Genomic DNA, 25058 nt, shown 5'->3' with positions numbered 1-25058 from the left:
TCATTAACCTGAGAATGTAGACCCCTAAGTCACACCCTTTTTTCTCTATTATTTAAAGAATATATACTTGAAAAAATCCCAGGAGCGAGAAATATACATACATTTTACATAGTTAATTTCAGTAGTTGGCAGAATCTCAACCTTAATATTTCTATAAATACTTTCAAAAGCAAGAGAAGTCCGGTTTTGAGTCCAGTAGAATACTTAATTGAACTTGCTGGGGAGCCATAATGATTGGTGTTGTTATGACTATTGCCTTCCAGTTGGGCTGTGGATATGTTCATCATGTTATAAATTACAGTTTAGGGTGACATTTTACTAAGACAAGTGAGTGCTGACAGTGAGAAGTCATTGCTCTTGTGAAATCCACAATCAGGCTCAGTTTTGGGCTTTTTACCACTGTATAACGTCCATCTAGGGAAATTCTTTTTGTGTTAATTTCAGAAACTGCAACTTTGGCTTGCTCACCAAGTTAGAATATGTTGTTATTCTTTGTGCTGGGAGGAATCAGAGCTGTTACTAGCATTAGACCCAAAATCTAAAGATGAGTGTGTCAATGCTTCAAATGTGAGGATATTTTTTACTTTTGGTAATAACGTTCTGCTGTTTCAAACCTAACTATTGCACTCATTCATTTCCTTTAACACAGGAAGTACAAAGCTCACACAAATTGATTCTACGTTAGTTCTGTACACATACACTAACATCGTTTTTAAGCCTTACTGAGCTTACTCCAAGTGAAAATTTAGTGTTGAAATTTGGCAAGTTCTTGATCAGTTAACTTTAATCTATTACTTTTATAAACTCTCAGATAGTTTAATATACATAACAGGGTATTTCAAAGATCTTTCAGAAATATGATAAAAGGGCCTAACATTTTTAAGAAGGCCTGGAAAACCTCCAACAGTGAAAACTACCTAATAACAACTCAATTCAACCTCCTGCTGTCCCTGTCTTCCATTTAATTCACCCACAAATTACCTTCTCAGAATTTGTCTTTTGGGTTTCCCAGACCACACTCTACTTTCAGGATGCTAAAATCCCAAAGGACCACTCAGCCTCTATATATATATATATATATACACACACACACACACACACACACACACACACACACAAATTTATTCTCAGCACACATGCCTCCAATTAATAGCATTTATTGAGCATTTCCAATGTGTTCACCCATTAATATTCTTTTTAATCCTTTCAATAACCCAGTGGTTTCCTTTACTAACCATATTTGATACTTGAGGAAACTAAAGCACATAGCGTTTTTGTAATTTATCTAAAGTTCTAATGCTTGTAAGTAGTAAAGCTTTAATCCCGGCCCAGGCAATGTGAGCCACAGCCATTGCACCGCTGCCTCCAATTATCGGTAGGAACTCAGATACAGAGGCAAACTCAGGCCACGTAGTACTATGAATCCCGCCCTTGCTAAGCACTCCACTTCTACCCTCTAGACTGTAATGAAAGTTTTGGCTCTATATTGTGTAGAACAGCCTTTACAGCTGCTACTCATATAGAGGACGCCTACTTTCTTTCATAATATGAAAATACGTGAGCCTTAGACCTTTTATCACCACCACAGCGGGATCGGGGTCAGGACTCAATACTGAATTTTGATGCATTTTTAAAGTCCTTACTGATGGCAAAATGGGTAATGGCTTGGGTTTGGGCATGAAGCACTGTCCTGGAGATTCACTACATCGTCAGAGTTGATGTAACATTGACTCCCAAGATAGCATAAAATACGTTATCTCAGGACTTCCAGGATTCTGAAGTCCACAAAAGAAGTCAAAACTTATCACATCGTAAAAATGTTTTCCAATTCACATGCAAACATAAAATCCTGTTTCAAAAACTTTCAACATCATTAGAAAAACCAGACACTGTATATTCTCTAAAATTTATTTACAGTTAATAAATTAAAAAGAAAAGTACAACCAGATTGTAAATCTTAATCATATGCGCACATCAAACTGTCCAAGAAAACAAAACAATTCAGTTCCATTACAAGCAATTGCCTTCTAATGCACTTAAGACATAACAGTCTATCAAAAAATATTTTAAACACACCAATAAAGTAAATATTATGTATATATGTCCATTAAAAAACACCAATTTAAAGAGTGCTGTGGCAATCCTTAAAACAACAAAAAACTTTGAGTTCAAAATTGGTCACATTTTTTGTATTCAAATATTTTTCACGTGTTTTTATTGAATAGTTTCCAGAAAAATAGTACTATTGTTTGCACATAGCAAATCAGTATGTGTCAGCCATCAGCTTAAATTACACTTGCCCAATCAGGTACTCAAACTTGGACAAAATAAATACACACCACAACAGTGACACTTTGCACTAACAATGAAGCTTGCCCTCAACAATCAGAACATTACTGGATTCGGTAAGGAAAAATAAGTTGCTGGTTGACAAGGAGGATAAAAATGACATCAGGAATTCAAAAGGTTATTTGAGGTGCCAATCACCATATTTAGGCACTCAAGATTCAATAAAAGCATAGCAAGGTGATAAACTTCCTCCTAGTTTCCCCCTTTACTTGTGCCATATGAGATATAAAGGTAAGTGAATGAATCAAGACCGTGGGATTTCTTTCAAAAAACTATATACAAGCTAAGCTAGACTCTAGAAGACAGTTAAATGAATGCCTCACCATAAAGGCCACTGTGCCAAGTTCCTTTTCACATTCCGCCCAAAAGTATCCATAAAATACTTTCATTTTCCTATTATATACTCATCAACTATATTAGTTGTTTCTTCACATTTTATAAGTTGTAAAACAACTAACTTTAGCAAGGTTTTGCTAAAGAAAACTTGGCAAAAATAAAGATTTGTTTACATCTTATTTCGCAAACTAGAAATGGCATGATTTTTCAACAGACCAGATAAATAACATACTGAATTTAGGATGGGCAATCAGATCCAAACTGAAATCAGATGGCCCAGATAATCCAAAGCATTTATGCAAGTTCAAGTGCACTAAAGTAACAAGGCATTCGAGGAAAAAAAGATTCTCAGTTAAAATAAATGCATGGTGTCAAGGGTTATGTTTCAATTTTGTGCTGAGCAAAGTTACCCTCCCAGCTACATCTAATTTGAAAATCCTCTGGGAAGCTATCTAGATAAGCTATATGTTGAAATTACATTCTAATATGGCCATTGGATTTATTTTTTAATTATTATAAAATTATATACAATAGTGAAGTGGTACAAATACATATTTTTCCCTCAGGTGCTAATTAGCTAAAAAAGTTAACAATTTGGGAAGAGGGGAAGAAAACCCTATGCATTTAAGTACAATTGGCAATGGAAGCTAATAACAAAAAGAATATATATAAGCTTCCTATCACACAAATATAATTTAACACTCTCCATCTTCTAAGTAATTATTCACTTTTATTTACTCATGTGACAGTATTTGTAACAACACATTATCATTGAGTAGTGAATAAAAGAATATGAGGCTTACTGGGAAACTGGCATAAAGTCATATATTTATCTTTTTTTTTTTTTACAAAACAAGAACACTGAAATTAAAGTCACAAAACTCCTACTATGAACTATTAAACTTGAAAAAGTCATTTCAGAAAGCTATGCCATTTGAATTCTAAAAACACAAGAGTCAAAATCACAACTCTCATTATTCCCCTAAGAAGCTGCCAAGCAGAGAGAAACCTTAATATTGAAGATTTCATATGTCATGTTCCAGCCTGGTATGGATGGTTCCATGGCAGAATACTTAAATTTGAAATAATAGTGGTACAAAATCACTACTTGACCCTTTAGATATTGCAGTAAAATCTGGCTGCGGCACCACTGGCTAAAAACCATTAAGTCTTGCTGCCACCAATGACCAAAGGCACTTGGATAATCAAGAATTCCACGCTGGGCCATGATATAAACACTATTATAAAAGTGTAAAAGAAGGGTCAGTACTCTGTGTGGCTCGCCTGTTCAATTCCTGTGGTCTTCGGCTGTCAAACAAAAGACCAATAACTGCAAACATAATTATGAATGGAAATAAGATAAAGGAACTCCTGGAGCAAAACAGTCAACTAATTGTCATGATGTTTTTAAGAGTGATGGGGACAGTGATCTGGACATTTCTTGTTATCCAACAACAAAAACGAAAACAAGGAAGGAGAATCCATTTTGCCCAAAGTTAACTTCGACCAGTTATTTGATACCAAGAAATGCCCCACCCCTCTAGTTCATTAATACTTCTGAGAATTCCAATGGGTATTCTGTTTGGCATTTTAATCACAGCATTTACTCATACTCATTTTGCCTATGCGATTTCCATTTTAAAATAAATTATCCTTGAAATATTCCCAGATCTGTATGTTAGACCAGTACAAGGAGGCCAAATCATTTCCAATGGGATTCCATCCATCTCTTTAACCAACACCAGTTCTTTATAATTCACTCATTTTTTTTATCACAAGCCATGTGGTTTCAATGCACTTTAAATTTTATTCAATTAAAAAGAATTTAACAAGTCAACTTTTCCTAAACAAAACTTTATGAGTTTCTACCATTTCCTTTAGGAGCTCAGTAAATATAAACATTAAATTTCAATATAAAATCTTTAGAAACACCTCAAAAATGTTTAAACAGTTGTACTTTGCATCTCTTTGTTTGTAATCACTGAGCCCATGAAATTCAAAGCCATACAAATCCTTACACTATTAACAGTCATAAGCTTGAATTTCTTAGAAAATATCCTTGGTCAAAGCTTTGGAATCCAGTTGAAATTCGGAAACGAGTGGGATTCAGAATACCCTGAGCACAAACTAGTGCAACACCTTTCAAAAAAACATATTCGACCTTTCCTCCAGAAAGAGGGGTGGCAGTCAAAAAAGAAAAAAGGGGGGTGCAGGGAGGTGGATGAACAGCAAGTAAATTCTAGCTTTAATTACACAAGCACGAAACCAAATTCCTTTGGAAAAAGAATGACTTCGGAGGACTTCCAGACCAGTGAGGTAGAGAGTCCAAAAGGGGGAAAACGATCTGCCCCTATAGTCCTGGAGACGTCTCAATCTGGGGTTAGGAAGAAAGGGGACCTCCCTCGCGGGTCCAGCTGTCTCCTCCCTCCGCAAAGCCGGTGCTGGGAGGCAGCAGAGGGCACACCTGCCCCGGAGTCCCAGACGGCGGCGCCGCATCCCGAGGACGCGGGCCGGGAAAGACCATCCGGTGCTTCTTCGCCCGTAAAGTGCACTAGGGGACGCGGTCCAGGCCGGATCTGTAAACACTCGACTGTCACTTGTTCATCCCTCCAGGCTGAAGCCGTCCCGGGGCGGAGGGGCGGAGGGGCCGGGGCCGCGTCTCACGCCCGGGGCACCGGGAAGCGGCGAAGCCTCACCACGGGTTCCAGGTTCACTCGCAGGACTTGGCGCGCCCGGCGCCGCGCCGCCGCCAAGCTGCGCTCGCCCCACACGTCGCCGCCGACGCGGATGGTGGGGAAGGTGGTCAGCGTCGGGGTGGCCGCCCTCCAGATCTCCTCCAGGGTGCGGCCCCCGAAGCAGGGCCCGGGGGCCGCGGGCTTGGCGGGGCAGCTGTCCTCGGGGGCCGCCGCCGGCGGGGACGGCGGGGCCCCCCTCCGGCGGGCGGCGGCCGCCCGGGCTCCGCGGCGCCTCCTCCTGGCCGCCGGCCTGCGCGTCTGGCCGCGGGCGGCGGGGAGCGGCGGGGGGTCGGGGACCAGGGCCCGGCAGGAGGAGTAGCCGTAGACGTCCTTGCTGCGCAGGATGTGCGGGGAGAACTGGTGCTTGAGGCTGCAGAGGAAGCTCCAGAGCTCCGCGTCCGAGCTCATGAACTCCGTGCTGCGGGGCATGAACAGCTTGAAGGCGTCGCCCAGTGCCTTGGTGCTGTCGGCCAGCGACAGTTGTGACCGCGAGTACACCACCTTCTCCTCCCGCGCCTCCAGCTCGGCCCCTCCTCCGGCCCTAAAGCCGCCGCCCCGGGCCGCCGGGGCCGGGGCCGCCGGGGGCCGGCGCCGCCGCCTCTTCACGCTGCGCCGCATCGGAGGCCGCTCGGGGCCGCCCGCGCTCGCCGGGTTTCGCCGCCGCCGCCCCCGCCCGCGTCAGGCTCCGCGGCGGCGGCCGCTGCTGGCGCCTCCGGGCCGGCGCGTCTCTCGCTACTTTTCTCGCCTCGGCCGCCGCCCCTCCCCCTCCGAGGGCGGAAGACGCGGGTGAATATCCTGCCGCCCGGTACAAGATGGCGGCCGGCGCCCACCCCTGGGCTTTGTCATTGGACGGCGCCTGGCCCCCTGGTTTCTTTCTTCTCCTCTCTAGCCTCCTTTCGCCCTCTGCCTTTCTTTAAATGCGCCCGCCTCGGGCCCCTCCCACCACAGCCCCGACTCCACCCATTGGGTGCTCTCAGAAGAGGGGCGGGGACTAATGGGGGAGAGGCCAGTTCCTGGAAGATGGTGCTGGGGTGGGTGGTGGTGGTGGCCCTTGAACGCCAGTCAACAGTTGGGTGGTTATGTGGGGAGGATGCCATGTCTACAGTAAGAGGTAGACTTCAGCTCCACCTTGGGGAGAGTCCGTCTCAGAGTGATTGGGTGCATTTGTGGATGGAGCTGGGTGCATAACAAAGGGAGACCTGCCCAAAGGCTGTCCCTCCTATCACAGCACGGGAATCTGGGGGTAAATCTAGACGGAATGGGCCTTTCACAGTTCCCTTCCAGACCTTCAAAGACCTCTTGGCGTCTTCATCCAACTCTTCCCTCTTTTGGCCCTGATCCATCTCAGGCAACCAAAAATAATCCAGAGTCTTTCAGGTAATATGGGCAGCATTGGTGAGATTATCTCCTTCTAGACAATGGAACCCTCTTCATATTTAGGAGATACTCTGCTTATCGGGAAAGCAAAGACTATTTGCTTGCTCAGGTTGATCAGAGACCAATTACAACAAAGCCATTCTCCTTAACGAAAATATCCATGTTTTCAAATATGTAGTTCTTCCTAAATGACTGCACTTCACTTTTCATTTAGTTTCAATATGTTCATTTGCAGCACCATCTCTATCATTCAGAAGAGATGCAGCATCAATCAAAAAAGTTCTCTTGATAATAATACATTGTTAAGAACACATTCCCTTCTGTGTTTGAGGGGAGGACTATGAATGTTTAGAGAGTAGTGGTCATTCACTAGTCGTCTTTTCTATCCTGACTGGCACTCTAATGGGCACTCCATGTTTGCTAAGTAAATCAAAATACTGATTATTTGCAATGAGGTGAGAAAGAAGCATATAGTGAAATCGCTTAGAACAGCATAATTGTATATTTTACATTTATTATGCAATTTTCTCTTAACACCCTTAAATTTTTAAGGTTAAGAAAATCAATACTTAGAACTTTAAGGTAAGCATGCAAATTTTACCCTTCAGTGAGCATCTTATTTTGCAGTGGAAAACTGATAAAGCACAGAAGTTTAGTGATTTGCATATAGTTGCTAATAGTTCCCTCCAATATTTGAGCCGAAAGATACCAAATTCAGTCTCCTTATTTCATAGATGAGGAAATCTGGACCCACAGAGGTTCAGTAATACAGTTTGTTGATAGCAACCCCGGGATTATGGTTTAGGTTATTGGATTCCTAACCTAGTGATCTTTATATTTCACTGGAGGCTTTTCAAATTGTGCTGCCCAGACTCAGAGGTTCAATAGAAAATGCTTAATGCATGAGTGAAGTGACCAAGGGACAGAGCTGTACCCCTATTTCTACTACAACTCTATCCAGAATGGAGCAGTTTTGATCAGTCTTGTATTGGGCTAAACAGATATTTTGTTTGAACCGGATAATATTTTGTTTCATTTCAAGAAAAACTAAACCAAAACTATTTTGAAAGGTGTTTCTCTACACCAGAGCACCCTCCCCACACAGTGGGTTTATGGCAAAAACAGAACTTTGTATCAGGAGACTAGTTCTCTGCCTACCAAAAATCATGGTAACTTTCTGAAGAGAAAATCATTTTCCTAGAAAAGCACACCTGATCTCAGACCAAGATTAAGGAGCCAATTAGCAGCTTCCTAAGTCCTTATAAAGAAATGATATTATAACCTTTTACATCACAATTAGTTTTCTTGATCACTCTGGGAACACATAGTAATGTGAAATTTGAATAACTTCCATTGGAATGCCCCTGCAGACTGACATAGAAAATCTCACAGAGTGAGCCAGCAGAATGATAAGGGGACTTCATAATAAAAGAAGAGGGTAAAATAAGGATTTATGTACTCCTGGCTTCTCATATTGTTTGTTATTCCCTTTCTCCCATGTTAATCATATTATAAGTACTTCAGGGCCTTTTGCCACATAAATATTTAACAGGCATCTATACAAACTTACAGATTTGACTTCAGTTAAGAGGCTAAATCTTTAATGCAATTTCGATTCTAAGAAAACATAAGATTTCAAAAAATGGCAAAGTATTAAACAGTTCTTTTATAATCCATGCTCATTTAATTTACTTAAAAATAAAACTATTTTTATGTAATATTTTTAGGAATTAGTGTCATGTTAAATTGCTTAAATTATCATATACTTTTAAATATGGCATGTCTGGGGCGCCTGGGTGGCTCAGATGGTTAAGCATCTGCCTTCGGCTCAGGTCATGATCCCAGGGTCCTGGGATCGAGTCCCGCATCGGGCTCCCTGCTCCTTGGGAGCCTGCTTCTCCCTCTGCCTCTCTCTCTCTCTCTATCTCTCGCGTCTTTCATGAATAAATAAATAAATAAAAATCTTTTAAAAAAAATAAATAAATATGGCATGTCTGCTCACTCTATTCTGTTTTCTCTCTCTTTTTCTCTTACATTTCTTCTTGACCTCTAGCTTTTGATTAACTGAAATCCTTATCCATTCTCTATAAGTAAGTAAAATTTACTCATAAAGATGATACATTTCTTCTAATTCCTGGGACTGTCTTGAGACACTATAAAGTTTATGGAAAGTGGTCAAATTAAATTTTTGTTCTTAAGGAATGACTGTCTGAAATCCTGAGTTTATTCCTTTACCTCTCACAGGGAATGATGCTTCCTATATCAGATAACTAAGTGGTGGATAATGAGAATGAACAGAAAGAAAACTAGCTATAGCTGTATATTTTCTGAATATGTAAGTTATATAGCTTAAAAATAAATCCAAGCAGAATAAAGTGATTAGAGAAAACTAAAATAAAATACATCTCCTAGCTACCTAGACCTCTGCATTAAGAGCTCACATCTATAAAACAATTTTCTTCTTGAAAAGGGGCCAGAAAATAAAAAGTGTATGTAAGTGAATATAGTCAACTAATCTATGACAAAGGAGACAAGAATATATTACAATAGGGAAAAGATAGTCTCTTCAATATATGGTATTGGGAAAACTGGACCACTTTCTTACACCATATACAAAAATAAACTCAGAATGAATTAAAGACCTAAATGTGAGACATGAAACCATAAAACTCCTAGAAGAAAACATAGGCAGTAATCTCTTTGACGTCAGCCTTAGCAACATTTTTCTAGATGTGTCTTCTAAGGCTAGGGATATAAAAGCAAAATTAAACTATTGGACTATATCCAAATAAAAAGCTTTTGCAGAGCAAAGGAAACCAACAAAACAAAGATAACCCACAAATGGGAGAATATATTTGTAAATGATAACTCTGATAAAGGTTAATAGTCAAAATATATAAAGAACTTACACAAATCAATAGCAAAAAAACAATCCAATGAAAAAAATGGGCAGAGGACCTGAACATTTCCCCAAAGAAGACATACAATGGCCAATACACACATGAAAAGATGCTTAACATCACTAATTATCAGGGAAATTCAAATCAAAACCACAACTAGATACCATCTCACACCTGTCAGAACGGCCGGTATCAGAAAGACAAGAAATAACAAGTGTGGTGAGGATGTGGAGAAAAAAGAACCATGCCCACTGGGATTGCAAGCTGGTGCAACCACTGTGGAAAACAATGTGTAGGTTCCTCAAAAAATTAAAAATAGAAATATCATACAATTCAGTAATTCTACTACTGGGTATTTAAAAAAGAAAACAAAAACACTAATTTGAAAAGATATATTCAAACCTATGGACCCCTATGTTTATTTCAGCATTATTTACAATAGCCAAGATATGGAAGCAACCTAAGTGTTTATTGTAGATGAATGGATAAAAAAGAAATGGTATGTATATACAATGGAATATTACTCAACCATTAAAAAGAGTAAGATGTTGTCATTTGCAACAACATAGATGTACCAAGAAGGCATTATGCTAACTGAAATAAGTTAGACCAAGAAAGACAAATACTATATGACTTCACTCATATGTGGAATCTAAAAAATAAAACAAATGAACAAACAAAAAAGCAAAACTAGACCCATAAACAGAGAACAAACTGCTGGTTGCCAGAAGGAAAGGGGTGGGGGATGGGCAAAATGGGTGAAGAGAGTGGGAGGTACAGGCTTCCAGTTAGAGAATGAATAAGTCATGAGGATGAAAGGTACAGCATAGGGAATACAATCACTGGTATTGTAATAGTCTTGTATTGTGACAGATGGTAACTACACTTGTGGTGTGCATAGCATAATGTATAGAGTTGTCAAATCACTAAGTTGTATACCTGAAACTAAAACAACATTGTATATCAACTATACATCAATTTTTAAACATTTTTTATTAATATAGTGTATTATTTATTTCAGGGGTGCAGGTCTGTGATTCATCAGTCTTACACAATTCACAGCGCTCACCATAGCACATACCCTCCCCAATGTCCATCACCCAGCCACCACTTCCCTCCCACCCCCCTCCACTCCAGCAACCCTCAGTTTGTTTCCTGAGATTAAGAGTCTCTTATGGTTTGTCTCCCTCTCTGGTTTCGTCTTGTTTCATTTTTCCCTCCTTTCCCCTATGATCCTCTATCTTGTTTCTCAAATTCCTCATATCAGTGAAATCATATGATACTTGTCTTTCTCTGAATGACTTATTTCGCTTAGCATAATACCCTCTAGTTCCATCCACGTCATTGCAAATGGCAAGATCTCATTTTTTTTGATGGCTGCATAATATCCCATTGTATATAGGGGCGCGTGGGTGGCTCAGATGGTTAAAGGTCTGCCTTCAGCTCAGGTCACGATCCCAGGGTCCTGGGATGGAGCACCACATCAGGCTCCCTGCTTGGCAAGGAGCCTCCTTCTCCCTCTACCTCTACTGTTCCCCCTGCTTGTGCTCTTTCACTCTCTCTGTCAAATAAATAAAATCTTTTTTAAAAAAATTCCATTGTATATATATATATATACCACATCTTCTTTATCCATTCATCTGTTGATGGACATCTAGGTTCTTTCCATAGTTTGGCTATTGTGGATATTGCTGCTATAAACATTGGGGTGCATGTGCCCCTTCGGATCACTACATTTGTACCTTTGGGGTAAATACCCAGTAGTGCATTGCTGGGTCAAAGGGTAGCACTATTTTCAACTTTTTGAGGAACCTCCATACTGTTTTCCAGAGTGGCTGCACCAGCTTACATTCCCATCAACAGTGTAGGAGGGTTCCCCTTTCTCCACATCCTTGCCAACATCTGTCATTTCCTGACTTATTAATTTTAGCCATTCTGACTGGTATGAAGTGGTATCTCATTGGGGTTTTGATTTGGATTTCCCTGATGCTGAGCGATGTTGAGCACTTTTTCGTATGTCTGTTGGCCATTTGGATTTCTTCTTTGGAAAAATGCCTGTTCATGATTTCTGCCCGTCTCTTGATTGGATCATTTGTTCTTTGGGTGTTGAGTTTGATAGGTTCTTTATAGATCTTGGATACTAGCCCTTTATCTGATATGTCATTTGCAAATATCCTCTCCCATTCGTTCGGTTGTCTTTTGGTTTTGTGGACAGTTTCCTTTGCTGCACAAAAGCTTTTTATCTTGATGAAGTCCCAATAGTTCATTTTTGCCCTTGCCTCCCTTGCCTTTGGCAATGTTTCTAAAAAGAGGTCAAAGAGGTTGCTGCCTGTATTCTCCTCAAGGATTTTGATTGATTCCTGTCTCACATTTAGGTCTTTAATCCACTTTTAGTCTATTTTTGCGTGTGGTGTAAGGAAATGGTCCAGTTTCATTCTTCTGCATGTGGCTGTCCAATTTTCCCAACACCATTTGTTGTAGAGACTGTCTTTTTCCATTGGACATTCGTTCCTGCTTTGTCGAAGATTAGTTGACATAGAGTTGAGGGTCCATTTCTGGGCTCTTTGTTCTGTTCCATTGATCTATATGTCTGTTTTTGTGCCAGTATCATACTGTCTTGATGATTACAGCTTTGTAATAGAACTTGAAGTCCAGAATTGTGATGCCACCAGCTTTGCTTTTCTTTTTCAACGTTCCTCTGGCTATTTTGGGTCTTTTCTGGTTCCATACAAATTTTAGGATTATTTGTTCCATTTCTTTGAAAAAAGTGGATGGTATTTTGATAGGGATTGCATTAAATGTGTAGATTGCTCTAGGTAGCATAGACATTTTCACAATATTTGTTCTTCCAATCCATGAGCATAGAATGTTTTTCCATTTCTTTGTGCCTTCCTCAATTTCTTTCATGAGTATTCTATAGTTTTCTGAGTACAGATCCTTTGCCTCTTTGGTTAGATCTATTCCTAGATATCTTATGGTTTTGGGTGCAATTGTAAATGGGATCGACTCCTTAATTTCTCTTTCTTCTGTCTTGTTGTTGGTGTATAGAAATGCAACTGATTTCTGTGCATTGATTTTATATCCTGCCACTTTACTGATTTCCTGTATGAGTTCTACAGTTTTGGGGTGGAGTCTTTTGGGTTTTCCATATAAAGTATCATATCATCTGCAAAAAGTGAGAGTTTCACTTCTTCTTTGCCGATTCACTTCTTCTTCTTTTATTTCTTTTTGTTTTCTGATTGCTGAGGCTAGGACTTCTAGTACTATGTTGAACAGCAGTGGTGATAGTGGACATCCCTGCCGTGTTCCTGAACTTAGTGGAAAAGCTCTCAGTTTTTCCCCATTGAGTATAATATTTGCTGTGGGTTTTTCATAGATGGCTTTTATGATATTGAGGTATGTACCCTCTATCCCTACACTGTGAAGAGTTTTAATCAAGAAAGGATGCTGTACTTTGTCAAATGTTTTTTCTGCATCTATTGAGAGGATCATATAGTTCTTGTTCTTTCTTTTATTAATGTATTGTATCACATTGATTGATTTGCGGATGTTGAACCAACCTTGCAGCCCAGGAATAAATCCCACTTGGTCGTGATGAATAATCCTTTTAATGTACTGTTGGATCCTATTGGCTAGTATTTTGGTGAGAATTTTTGCATCCATGTTCATCAAGGATATTGGTCTATAATTCTCCTTTTTGATGGGGTCTTTGTCTAGTTTTGGGATCAAGGTAATGCTGGCCTCATAAAACGAGTTTGTAAGTTTTCCTTCCATTTCTATTTTTTGGAACAGTTTCAGAAAAATAGGTATTAATTCTTCTTTAAATGTATGGTAGAATTCCCCTGGGGAGCCATCTGGCCCTGGGCTCTTGTTTCTTGGGAGATTTTTGATGACTGTTTCAATTTCCTTAGTGGTTATAGGTCTGTTCAGGTTTTCTATTTCTTCCTGGTTCAGTTTTGGTAGTTTATATGTCTCTAGGAATGCATCCATTTCTTCCAGGTTATCTAATTTGCTGGCATACAGTTGCTCATAATATGTTCTTATAATTGTTTGTATTTACTTGGTATTGGTTGTGATCTGTCCTCTTTCATTCATGATTTTATTTATTTGGGTCCTTTCTCTTCTTTTTGATAAGTTTGGCCAGGGGTTTATCAATCTTATTAATTCTTTCAAAGAACAAGCTCCTAGTTTTGTTGATCATTTCTACTGTTCTTTTGGTTTCTATTTCATTGGTTTCTGCTGTGATCTTTATTAATTCTCTTCTCCTGCTGGATTTAGGCTTTATTTGCTGTTCTTTCTCCAGCTCCTTTAAGTGTAGAGTTAGGATGTGTATTTGAGACCTTTCTCGTTTCTTGAGAAAGGCTTGTATTGCTATATACTTTCCTCTTAGGACTGCCTTTCCTGCATCCCAAAGATTTTGAACAGTTGTGTTTTCATTTTCATTTGTTCCCATGAATTTTTTTAATTTTTAATTTCCTGGTTGACCTATTCATTTTTTAGTAGGATGCTCTTTAGCGTCCATGTATTTGAGTTCTTTCTGACTTTCCTCTTATGGTTGAGTTCTAGTTTCAAAGCATTATGGTCAGAAAATATTCAGGGAATGATCCCAATCTTCTGGTACTGGTTGAGACCTGATTTGTGACCCAGGATGTAATCTATTCTGGAGAATGTTCCTTGGGCAGTAGAGAAGAAGGTGTATTCTGTTGCTTTGGGATGGAATGTTCTGAATATATCTGTGAGGTCCCTCTGATCCAGTGTGTCATTTAAAGCCTTTATTTCCTTGTTGATCTTTGCTTAGATGATCTGGCCATTTGAGTGAGGGGCCTGTTAAAGTCCCCTACTATTATTGTTTTGTTGTGGATGTGTTTCTTTGATTTTGTTATTAACTGGCTTATATAATTGGCTGCTCCCATGTTAGGGGCATAGATATTTAAAGTTGTTTAATCTTCTTGTTGGATAGACCCTTTAAGTATGATGCAGTGTCCTTCATCATCTCTTATTATAATCTTTAGTTTAAAATCTAATTTGTCTGATATAAGGATTGCCAACCCAGCTTTCTTATGATGTCCATTAGCATGGTAAGTTGTTTTCCACCCCCTCACTTTCAATCTGGAGGTGTCTTTGGGTCAAAATGAGTCTCTTGCAGACAGCATATCAATGGGTTTTTTTTTTTTTATCCAATCTGATACCCTGGGGTTTTTTTTGATTGGGGCATTTAGCACATTTACATTCAGGGTAACTATTGAAAGATATGAATTTAGTGCCATTGTATTGCCTGTAAAGTGACTGTTACTGTATATTGTCTCTGTTCCTTTCTGCTTTGTTAGTTTTAGGCTCTTCTTTTGCTGAGAGGACCCCTTTCAATATTTCTTGTACAGTTTAGTGTTTGCAAATTCTTTCAGTTTTTGTTTGTCCTGGAAGCTTTTTATCTCTCCTATTTTTAATGACAGTCTAGCTGGATATATTATTCTTGGCTGCATATTTTTCTCATTTAGTGCTCTGAAGATATCATGCCAGTCCTTTCTGGACTGCGAGGTCTCTGTGGATAGGTTTGCTACCATTCTGATGTCTCTATCATTGTAGGTTACAGACCTCTTGTACCGAGCTGCTTTCAGGATTTTCTCTTTGTCTCTGAGATTTATAAGTTTTACTGTTAGATGTTGGGGTTTTGACCTATTTTATTGATTTTGAGCGGGGTTCTCTGTGCCTCCTGGGTTTTGATGCCTGTTTCCTTCCCCAAATTAGGGAAGTTCTCTGCTATAATTTGCACCAATATACCTTCTGCCCCCCTCTCTCTTTCTTCTTCTTCTGGGAGATCCCAATTATTCTAATGTTGTTTCGCTTTATGGTATCACTTATCTCTTGAATTCTCCCCTCATGATCTAGTAGTTGTTTATGTCTCTTTTTCTCAGCTTCTTTATTCTCTACCATTTGGTCTTCTATATCACTAATTCTCTCTTCTGTCTCATTTATCTTAGCAGTTAGAGCCTCCATTGTTGATTGCACCTCATTAATAGCCTTTTTGATTTTGACTTGTTTAGATTTTAGTTCTTTTGTTTCTCCAGAAAGAGATTCTCTGTTATCTTCTATACTTTTTTGAAGCCGAGCTAGTACCTTTATAATCGTCATTCTGAACTCTAGTTCTGACATCTTACTAATGTCTGTATTGATTAGGTCCCTGGCAGTCGGTACTGCCTCTTGTTCTTTTTTGTGAGGTGAGTTTTTCCGTCTTGTCATTTTGTCCAGAGGAGAATAGATGAATGAGAGAACAAAATGATAAAAAAATGCTCAAAGGGTAACAATGACCCCAGAAAAATATACAGTAAACAAATCAAAAGAGACCCAAAACCAGGGGGGAAAAGAAAGGGAAAAAAAAAGAATATGATCAGATTGGTGAATATAACAGAGCCACACACTAGATTTTCGGTGTATTTTGGTCTGTTAGAAGAAAGTACCTCCCAAAATTTTAAAGAAAGAAAAACTTATGTACAAAAATAAGGGTAAATACGATGAAGGAATGGAATATGACTGTAAAGATGAAAATTAATAAAAGGATTTTATTAATAAATTAATAAAAAGAATTTATTAATAAATGAATTTTAAAGAGGAATTGATAAGAAGTTGGTTAAAAAAATGAAAAAATTTTAAAAATAAAGAGAGAATGTGATCATGTGGGAGACTAGAACAACGTCATACACTAGATTTAGGGTATATTTTGGTCTGTTTGAAGAAACTTAGCCCAAAATTTTAAAGAAAGAAAAACTTATATATATATATATATATATATATATATATATATATATATACACATTCAAAAAATAAGGTTAAATACAATGAAGAGATAGAATATGACTGTAAAAATGAAAAATTAAAAAAGATTTTTAAAAAGGAATTAATAAGATGTTGGTTGAAAAAGGAAAGAAGAAAAATTCAACTAAAAAATAGAAAAAGAGAAAAATAAAAAAAATTTTAGCAATTAACTTTGAAAGACTAAAGAATAATGGGGAAAAAGCCATGAATTCTATGTGCTGTATTTCCCTAGTGCTGGAGTTCTGCCGTTCTCATTTATCAGTAAACTTGGTTTTGGTAGGCTGTTCTTGCTGATCTTCTGGGGGAGGGGCGTACTGCAGTGATTTGCAAATGTCTTTCCCTGAGCTGGAATTGCCTTGCCCTTTCCAGGGGCTGGGCTAAGTAATTTGCTTGAGTTTGCTCTTGGTAGCTTTTGTTCCCTGTGAGCTTTCTGTACAGCTTTGGAGGATGAGAGTGAAATTGGTGGCCTCCCAATCTCTGTCCTGGAGGAGCCAAAAACTTGGGGCCCCACTCCTCAGTGCGCCCCCAGAGAAAAATAGTCAATCACTCCCGTCTCCCTGGTCTCTGACCACACTCCGTGCTCACCCGGCCTGTGACCAAGCATTTCTATCTCTGGCACAGGACCCCGTATGGAGTCTCCAAACCCAGCAGATTCCTGCAGTGCACTCCCATGCTGCTCCTCCCGTGGGAGGAAGGGGAGTCTCCCCAGATCTGCCACTTGTTGGGTTCCTGCTGGAAGAGCAGTGGCCCAACTATGCCATGGATCACGGTTTATAGCAAACCTGAGCTGAGAGCCCACTCTTTGGCCCCGTCTTTGCAGCCAGCTTTCCTGCTCCAATATCTGGGAGCTCTGCCGCACTCAGGCACATCCAGTCTTTCTGTGACCCCGAGGGTCCTGAGACCACACTGTCCCAGAGAGATTTCCACCCCCCACTTAGCCACTGGAGCGACGTCGCTCCACTGCTCTATCACTTGCCAGTAGCTGGCTGATGGAGGCTCCCTCCCCGCCCACAGTCTATCTTCCCGAATATCGCCTTGGATTCACTTCTCTGCATGTCCTACCTTCCTACCTTTTTTTTAAAAGCTATTTTTTAAAAGTATATATAAGTGGTTGTGAACATCAGTTTTGGAATCAAATAGATCTTTATTTTTAAAAATCCTCAGGAAAAAAAATATCCTGAGACATATTTTTTAACTTTTCTGAGCCTTACTTTTCTCATCTATAAAATTGACATAATCTCTATTTTAATCGATTGTTTTGAAGACTGGATGAGATAACATTCATAAACCACTTACTATAGTGCCTGGATCACAGTAAGCATCCAATAAATAATAGCTATCCTTATTTTTCTTATCAGATCATGAGTATTTTACTTGATTTAACCAATATATTTCAAACCCTGTGTTACAGTGGGAGCCAAGAGATTTTTTTTTTAAGTAATAAATTGTTGAGAGGAAAGTCAAATACTCTTGCTAGAAGGAAATTTATAGATCTAATGAGCCCAATACTCTTAATCCAGATGAGAATATTGAGATGCCAAGAAATCTACCCAAGTTCACATGACTGGAGGGTAGAAGACTGTGAACTAGAACCTAGATTTCTGTTAGTCCAGAGTTGTTTCTTACATTCTTGTATTTAGTCCAAAGAGATAGCATTAATTTTTAGTTCAAATGAAATTAAATAGAGCATGATTCATCAAGAAAAATTTCAGCCTTTTCATTATAACCATTCTAAAGTAATTTAGATTTTTCTACAAAAGTTATTTCAAAGCTCTGATATGCTCTAATTAATATTGCTAATGTGAAGTACAGAAAGGTCATATAAACTGAGCGGCTAGGACTTTCACTTCCAGGAGGATGAAATACATTTACTTTCCCTATTCCTCCTGCTACTTACAACTTTAAACTCTGGACATAAGATGAAGATAAGAAGACTGAAAAAGGGAGAAGAGAAAGCAGACAGGCTAGGGACCTCAGAGCCCAAAGAAAAATACAGCAATGAGTTCTCTGGGTTTTCTTTTTTTCTCTTTTCCACACACATCTCAGACTGACTGCTGGAGAAGCCAATGACCCAGAAATGCCAACAGATGTAGATATAAAAAGCCCCAACAAAATTTTGTTCTAACTATAGGTCCAGGAAAGGAGCAGCCTAAGCAAGACAAAAAACTTTTAGAAAATAATCAATCTACTACAGCAAAACACCACCCCAAAAAACTATGGCTTTTACCCTCACCAGGCTGTAAAAAGGTACCCACTAACCCTGCTGGGGTGGTATCAGAGAAGGCTAAATAGGGGATAACAACTTTCATCCCTGCTGGGCAGTAAAGAGGCACTCCTTCCCCCATAGTGTCAGTGGAGACAATGCGGGGAGCAGTAACAAGACACTTCTATCCCTCCCAGCCAGGAATCTATCGGTAAAGGTCTGGTGGAGAGCTAGCATGCCCACCCCAACCCAGCAGCAATGAGAAGCCTCCTTCCCTGACTTGGGTGACACTGGAGACAGGGTAGGAAACCTGGACCTCTACTCAGCAGTATAGAGGCAGTATCCCTCCCATTCCCTGTTGGGACAGTGTTGGAGAAAACCAGCTAAAACAGACAGTTTAAATAATATCCAGAGTCTCATGACATAATATCCCAAATGTCCAGGTTTCTATTAAAATCACTTATCATACCAAGAACCAGAAAGATCTCAAATGAAATGTAAAAAAGAAAATCAATCAAATGAAATGTAAAAAAGATGCCAACACTGAGGTGAGAAAGATGTTAGAATTATATACAATTATATACATTAGAATTATATACAATTGTATATACAAGACTATATATATATAATCATTTAAATTGCCATTATAAAGATACTTTAACAAGCAATTGTGAGCATTCTTGAAACAAACAAAAAAAGAAAAAGCTGCCATAAAGAAATAAAACATCTCAGCAAAGAAAAAGAAAATATAAAGAAGAACCAAATGGAAATTTTAGAACTGAAAAATACAATAACTGAAATAGAGAGCTTAGTAAATGGTCTGGTCCCAATAGAAGAATAAAGAGGATGGAGGAAAGGATTGGTGAACTTGAAGATAGAACAATAAATATTATCCCATCTGAACAACAGAGAGAAAATAGACTAAAAAATCAAACAGAACAGAGCCTCAGGGACCTGTGGAACTGTAAGAGCTGATATTTGTGTCATCAGAGGCCTGCAAGGAGAGGAGAAAGAAGGTAGGGCTGAAAACTTATGTGAAATAATGGCTGAAAATGTTCAAAATTTGGCAAAGACACAAACCTACAGATTCAAGAAGCTGAACAAGCCTAAATAAGATGAGCCCAAAAAATCCACATCAAGTCACATCATTGTCAAACTTCTGAAAACCAAAGACAATGAAAAACATCTTGAATATAGTGAGATAAATATGACGCCTTAACTGTAAGGGAGAAACCATTTGAAGTACCAGATTTCTCATCAGAAACCATGGAGACCAGAATAAATTGGCTCAAACATTTTTCAAGTGCTGAAAGAAAAGAACTGTCAACCCAGATTCCTATGCCCAGTGAAAATACCCTTCTACAATGAAGAGGAAATTCAGACATGCTCACATGAAGCAAACTCTAAAATAATGGCGAAAGGAAGTTCTCTAACAGAAGAGAACCAACAAAAGAAGGAACCTTGGAACATCAGGAAGAAAGAAAGAACTACAGTAAGCAGAAATATGTGTAAATATGATAAATTTTTTCTTTTCCTATTGAGTTTGCTGAATGATGTGGGATGGTTGTTATGAACTGAATGTGTTCTTCCAAATTCATAAATTGAAGCCCTAACCACTAAGGGGACATGCCCCCCCACCCAGAGTCTGTGAGCAGGTATTAAGGTTAAGAAAAGGTGGGGTCCTATTTCCACAGGGCTGGTATCCTTATAAGAGGAAGAGACGCCAGAGTTGTCTCTCTCTACCATGTGAGGACACAGAGAGAAAGCAACCATCAGCAAATCAGGAACACAGCTCTCACCAGGAACTGAATCAGATGCGATCTTGATCTTGGACTTCTCAGACTCCAGAACTGTGAGAAAAGTAATTTCTGTTGTTGAAGCCACACTGTTTGTGGTATTTTGTTATGGCAGCCCAAGTAGACTACTACACAGTGGTTGAAGTAAAAATTATAACACTGTTCAATGTGGTTCTACATGTATGTAAAGGAAATATTTAAAACAAATATTTTGGAAACAGGAAGGATAAAGAGACATAAAGGGAGGTAAGATGTTTTTCATTGTCTTTGGTTTTCAGAAGTTTGACAATGATGTGACTTGATTTGGATTTTCTGGGTTCATCTTATTTAGGCTTGTTCAGCTTCTTGAATCTATATTTTGCTGGAACTGATAAAATGGCACCAGTAGACAGCAATAAGTTATGTATATATGGTATCATGCCTACAGCAGCCACTAAAAACCTACAGAAAAAGTCATACTCAAAAACATTGTAGATAAATTGTGTTCACTATGGCAGCACATATGCTAAAACAATAAAGGGAAAATTAAGAATGTACAATGGGAAAAAGTCTCTTCAACAAATGGTGCTGGGAAAAGAGGACAGCTATATGTAAAACAATGAAACTGGACACGTTCTTACATTACACACAAAAATAAACTCAGAATGGATTAAAGACCTAATGTGAGACCTGAAACCATAAAATTCTCCTAGAAAAAAACATAGGCAGTAATCTCTTTGACATCAGTCATAGGAACAGTTTTCTAGATATGTGTCCTCAGGTGAAGGAAATAAAAGCAAAATTAAACTATTGGGACTACAGCAAAATAAAAAGTTTTTTTTTTTAAAACACCAGCAAAGGAAGCCATCAACAAAACAAAAAAAACACCCACTAAATAGGAAAGATATTTGCAAATGATATATCCAATAAGGGGTTAATATCTAAAATAAATAAAGAACTTATACAACACCAAAAAATAATCTAATTAAAAATTTGGCAAAAGCCACGAATAGATAATTTTCCAAAGAAGACATACAATGGCCAACAGACACATAAAAAGATGCTCAGTATCTCTAATCATCAGGGAAATGCAAATCAAAACCACAATGAGATATCCCCTCACACCTGTCAGAATGGCTAGTATCAAAAAGAAAAGAAACAAGTGTTGGTGAGGATGTGGAAAAAAAGGAGCCTTCGTGCACTGTTGGAGGGGCTGCAAACTGGTGCAGCCACTGTGAAAGACAAGATGTAGGTTCCCCAAAAAAATGAAAATAGAAATATCATAAATCTTGTAATTCCACTGCTATGTATTTACCCAAAGAAAGAAAAACATTAATTAGAAAAGATATATGCACTCCTATGTTTATTTCAGCATTATTTACAATAGCGAAGTATGGAAGTAATGTATCCACCCATAGATGAATAGATAAAGAAATAGTACACACACACACACACACACACACACACACACACACACACACTGGAATATCACTCAGCCATAAAAAAGAATGCAACAACATGGTTGGACCTAGAGGGTATAATGCAAACTGAAATAAGTCCGACAGAGAAAAGCAAATACCCTATGATTTTATTCATATGTGGCCTTTAAAAAACAAAGCAAATGGCTCTTTCCACAGTTTGGCTATTGTGGACATTGCTGCTATAAACATTGGGGTGTTTATACCCCTTCGGACCCCTACATTTGTATCTTTGTGGTAAATACCCAGTAGTGCAATTGCTGGATCGTATGGTAGCTCTTATTTTCAACTGTTTGAGGAACCTCCATACTGTTTTCCAGAGTGGTTGCACCAACTTGCGTTCCCACCAACAGCGTAGGAGGGTTCCCCTTTCTCCGCATCCCTGCCAACATCTGTCGTTTCCTGACTTGTTAATTTTAGCCATTCTGACGGGTGTGAGGTGGTATCTCATTGAGGTTTTGATTTGGATTTCCCTGATGCCGAGCGATGTTGAGCACTTTTTCATGTGTCTGTTGGCCAAGATGTCCATTGACAGATGAATGGATAAAGAAGAGTGGTATATAAACACAATGGAATATTATGCAGCCATCAAAAGGAATGAGATCTTACCATTTGCAGTGATGTGAATGGAACTGGAGGGTGTTATGCTGAGTGAAATAAGTCAATCAGAGAAAGACATGTATCATATGACCTCACTGATATGAGGAATTCTTAATCTCAGGAAACAAACTGAGGGTTGCTGGAGTGGTGGGGGGTGGGAGGGATGGGGTGTCTGGGTGATAGACATTGGGGAGGGTATGTGCTATGGTGAGCGCTGTGAATTGTGCAAGACTGTTGAATCACAGATCTGTACCTCTGAAACAAATAATGCAATATATGTTAAGAAAAAAAAAAGAAGAAGAAGATAGCAGGAGGGGAAGAATGAAGGGGAATAAATCGGAGGGGGAGACGAACCATGAGAGACTATGGACTCTGAAAAACAAACTGAGGGTTCTAGAGGGGAGGGGGTGGGGGATGGGTTAGCCTGGCGATGGGTATTAAAGAGGGCACGTTCTGCATGGAGCACTGGGTGTTATGCACAAACAATGAATCAAGGAACACTACATCACAAACTAGTGATGTAATGTATGGTGATTAACATAACAATAAAAAATTAAAAAAAACCAAAGCAAATGAACAAAGAAAAAAAAGAGAAATAAAAAACAGATTCTCAAAGGGAACTGGTGGTTGCCAGAAGGAAGGTTGGGGAGGATAGGTGAAATAGGTGATGGGGATGAAGACTACTTATAGTGCTGAGCACTGAGTAACATACAGAATTGTTGAATCATTATATTGTACACCTGAAACTAACATAACAACTGTATGTTAATTATACTTGAATTAAAAAATAAAATTTTTAAATTATAGATAAATCAAAATAGAATTCTAAAAAGATGTTTAAGTAACCTAGAGAAAGGTAGGAAATGAATATAAAGAAATGAAAAATAGAGAACAGGCAGAAATAAAAATAAGAGGATAAATCTATAATATAACATTGTATATTAACATTTATTGATGAATGATTGATCAAATCAGAAATTGCCCAAATGGAAACTGGACCAAGAAACTGTTGGGTCTAGTTAAAAGATTTTTCTTATGTATATTTAAAACCTACTTTCATTTCATTTTTATCCATTGTAGGTCTTCTACAGCTTCATAGAACCAATCTCAAAAACTAAATTTTATACTGTCAAAACCTCAGAGTAAGCAACTTCTTCATACTGTTAACTCATATTAAATTTAAAGTCAAATAAAAATCTTAAATTTTTTCCCACATGAACTTCTTCAAAATTATGTATGCTGTATAGTATATTGTACTTGGAAGACTTTACACTTATTAAATTTCATCTTATTAGTTTCAGTCCCATAATCCTACCTATTGTGACACTTTCTGTTGTGTCTGATTTTGATTAATTCTTTTAGAAAATTAAACAAGCATCCTTCCACCTTAACAAAGCCATTTATTAGCACAGCTCAATGAGAAAGGCCTATGTCATTCTGAAGGGGGTCTCTCCATGTTGATACAGGTCCACTTTTTGAGTATGGTTGATTCATTAGCCTCAAGCCTGCCTTATATTATCTTCATCTAGCTCACACTCTCTTATTCAGGAAGATATTATTAAGAACTTTGTCACATTTTGTTGAAATCAAAATATACATGTCTGCAGGCTTTTCCCTAATCTACCAAACCTGTTATCCCTATCCAGAAAATGAAGTCATCACAATTTTTTATAAGCTCTCCTACTGTCCGATCTCAATTGTAGATTCCACTTGTTCTACTCCTTTCCTTTAACTTTGGAACTCAGCTGTAATTACATGTAAAAATAATCAGCAACTTAGAGACTATTAGTAACAGATTGGAAAAATATTAACATATTGAATCATAAATGTGGAAAAAGAGAACTAAGTATTAAAATGAACTAGATGAATAGAGTCAATGAAGTAGTGGCATAACTAAAAACAATGTTGCTGGGATGCCTGGGTGGCTCAGTCCATTGGGTGCCTGCCTTCGACCAGGTCATGATCCCAGGGTCCTGGGATCGAGTCCCGCATCAGGCTCCTCGCTCAGCAGGAAGCCTGCTTCTCCCTCTGCCTGCCCCGCCCCCTGCTTGTGTTCCTGCTCTTGCTATCTCTCCCTCTGTCAAATAAATAAAAGCTTTTCAAAAAATCAAAAAACAATATTGCTACTTATGCACGTAAGTAGGTTGTGTGAAGTAATTTTTTTTTTTTTGTAATTTTACTTAATACTGCCGAAACTAAACTCCTAACACACAGTTCCAATCCTACCCCTTTAATACGCAGAAACCCTCAGTGGACCTCCATTGCCTTCCAAATTAAGAATAAACTCTGTAGCCTGATATTAAAAACTTTCAAGTTATGACCCTAATGTACCTCCAAGAATGATTTATGCCTCGACCAAAGCAAAACTTCCTGCCAAACTTCACCACAATATATTCCTAGAATACCTATTCATTCAATCTTTCAAATAATTTGAGGGTCTACTATATACCAAGCTGAATGCTGGAAGTGAACAATTAGCAGAATTGTATCAGAAA

The 25058-nt window shown here is 38.7% G+C and overlaps 1 protein-coding gene across 1 annotated transcript; it reads right to left on the bottom strand.

The window, feature by feature from the left end:
- Positions 1-1894: 1894 nt before the first annotated feature.
- CCDC71L (coiled-coil domain containing 71 like) lies at positions 1895-6340 on the bottom strand. The gene has a single exon (XM_027574457.2). The coding sequence runs from the start codon at positions 6036-6038 to the stop codon at positions 5346-5348; it is 693 nt and encodes a 230-aa protein (XP_027430258.1). The 5' UTR covers positions 6039-6340; the 3' UTR covers positions 1895-5345.
- Positions 6341-25058: the final 18718 nt, after the last annotated feature.

The sequence above is a fragment of the Zalophus californianus genome, chromosome 12, assembly GCF_009762305.2.
Source record: "Zalophus californianus isolate mZalCal1 chromosome 12, mZalCal1.pri.v2, whole genome shotgun sequence".
Lineage (NCBI taxonomy): Eukaryota > Metazoa > Chordata > Mammalia > Carnivora > Otariidae > Zalophus > Zalophus californianus.
This window is presented reverse-complemented; position numbering and strand designations above follow the sequence as displayed.

Bases quoted from the DNA above. Each gene is read 5' to 3' on its own strand.
- CCDC71L (XM_027574457.2), bottom strand. From the start codon at position 6,038: ATGCGGCGCAGCGTGAAGAGGCGGCGGCGCCGGCCCCCGGCGGCCCCG.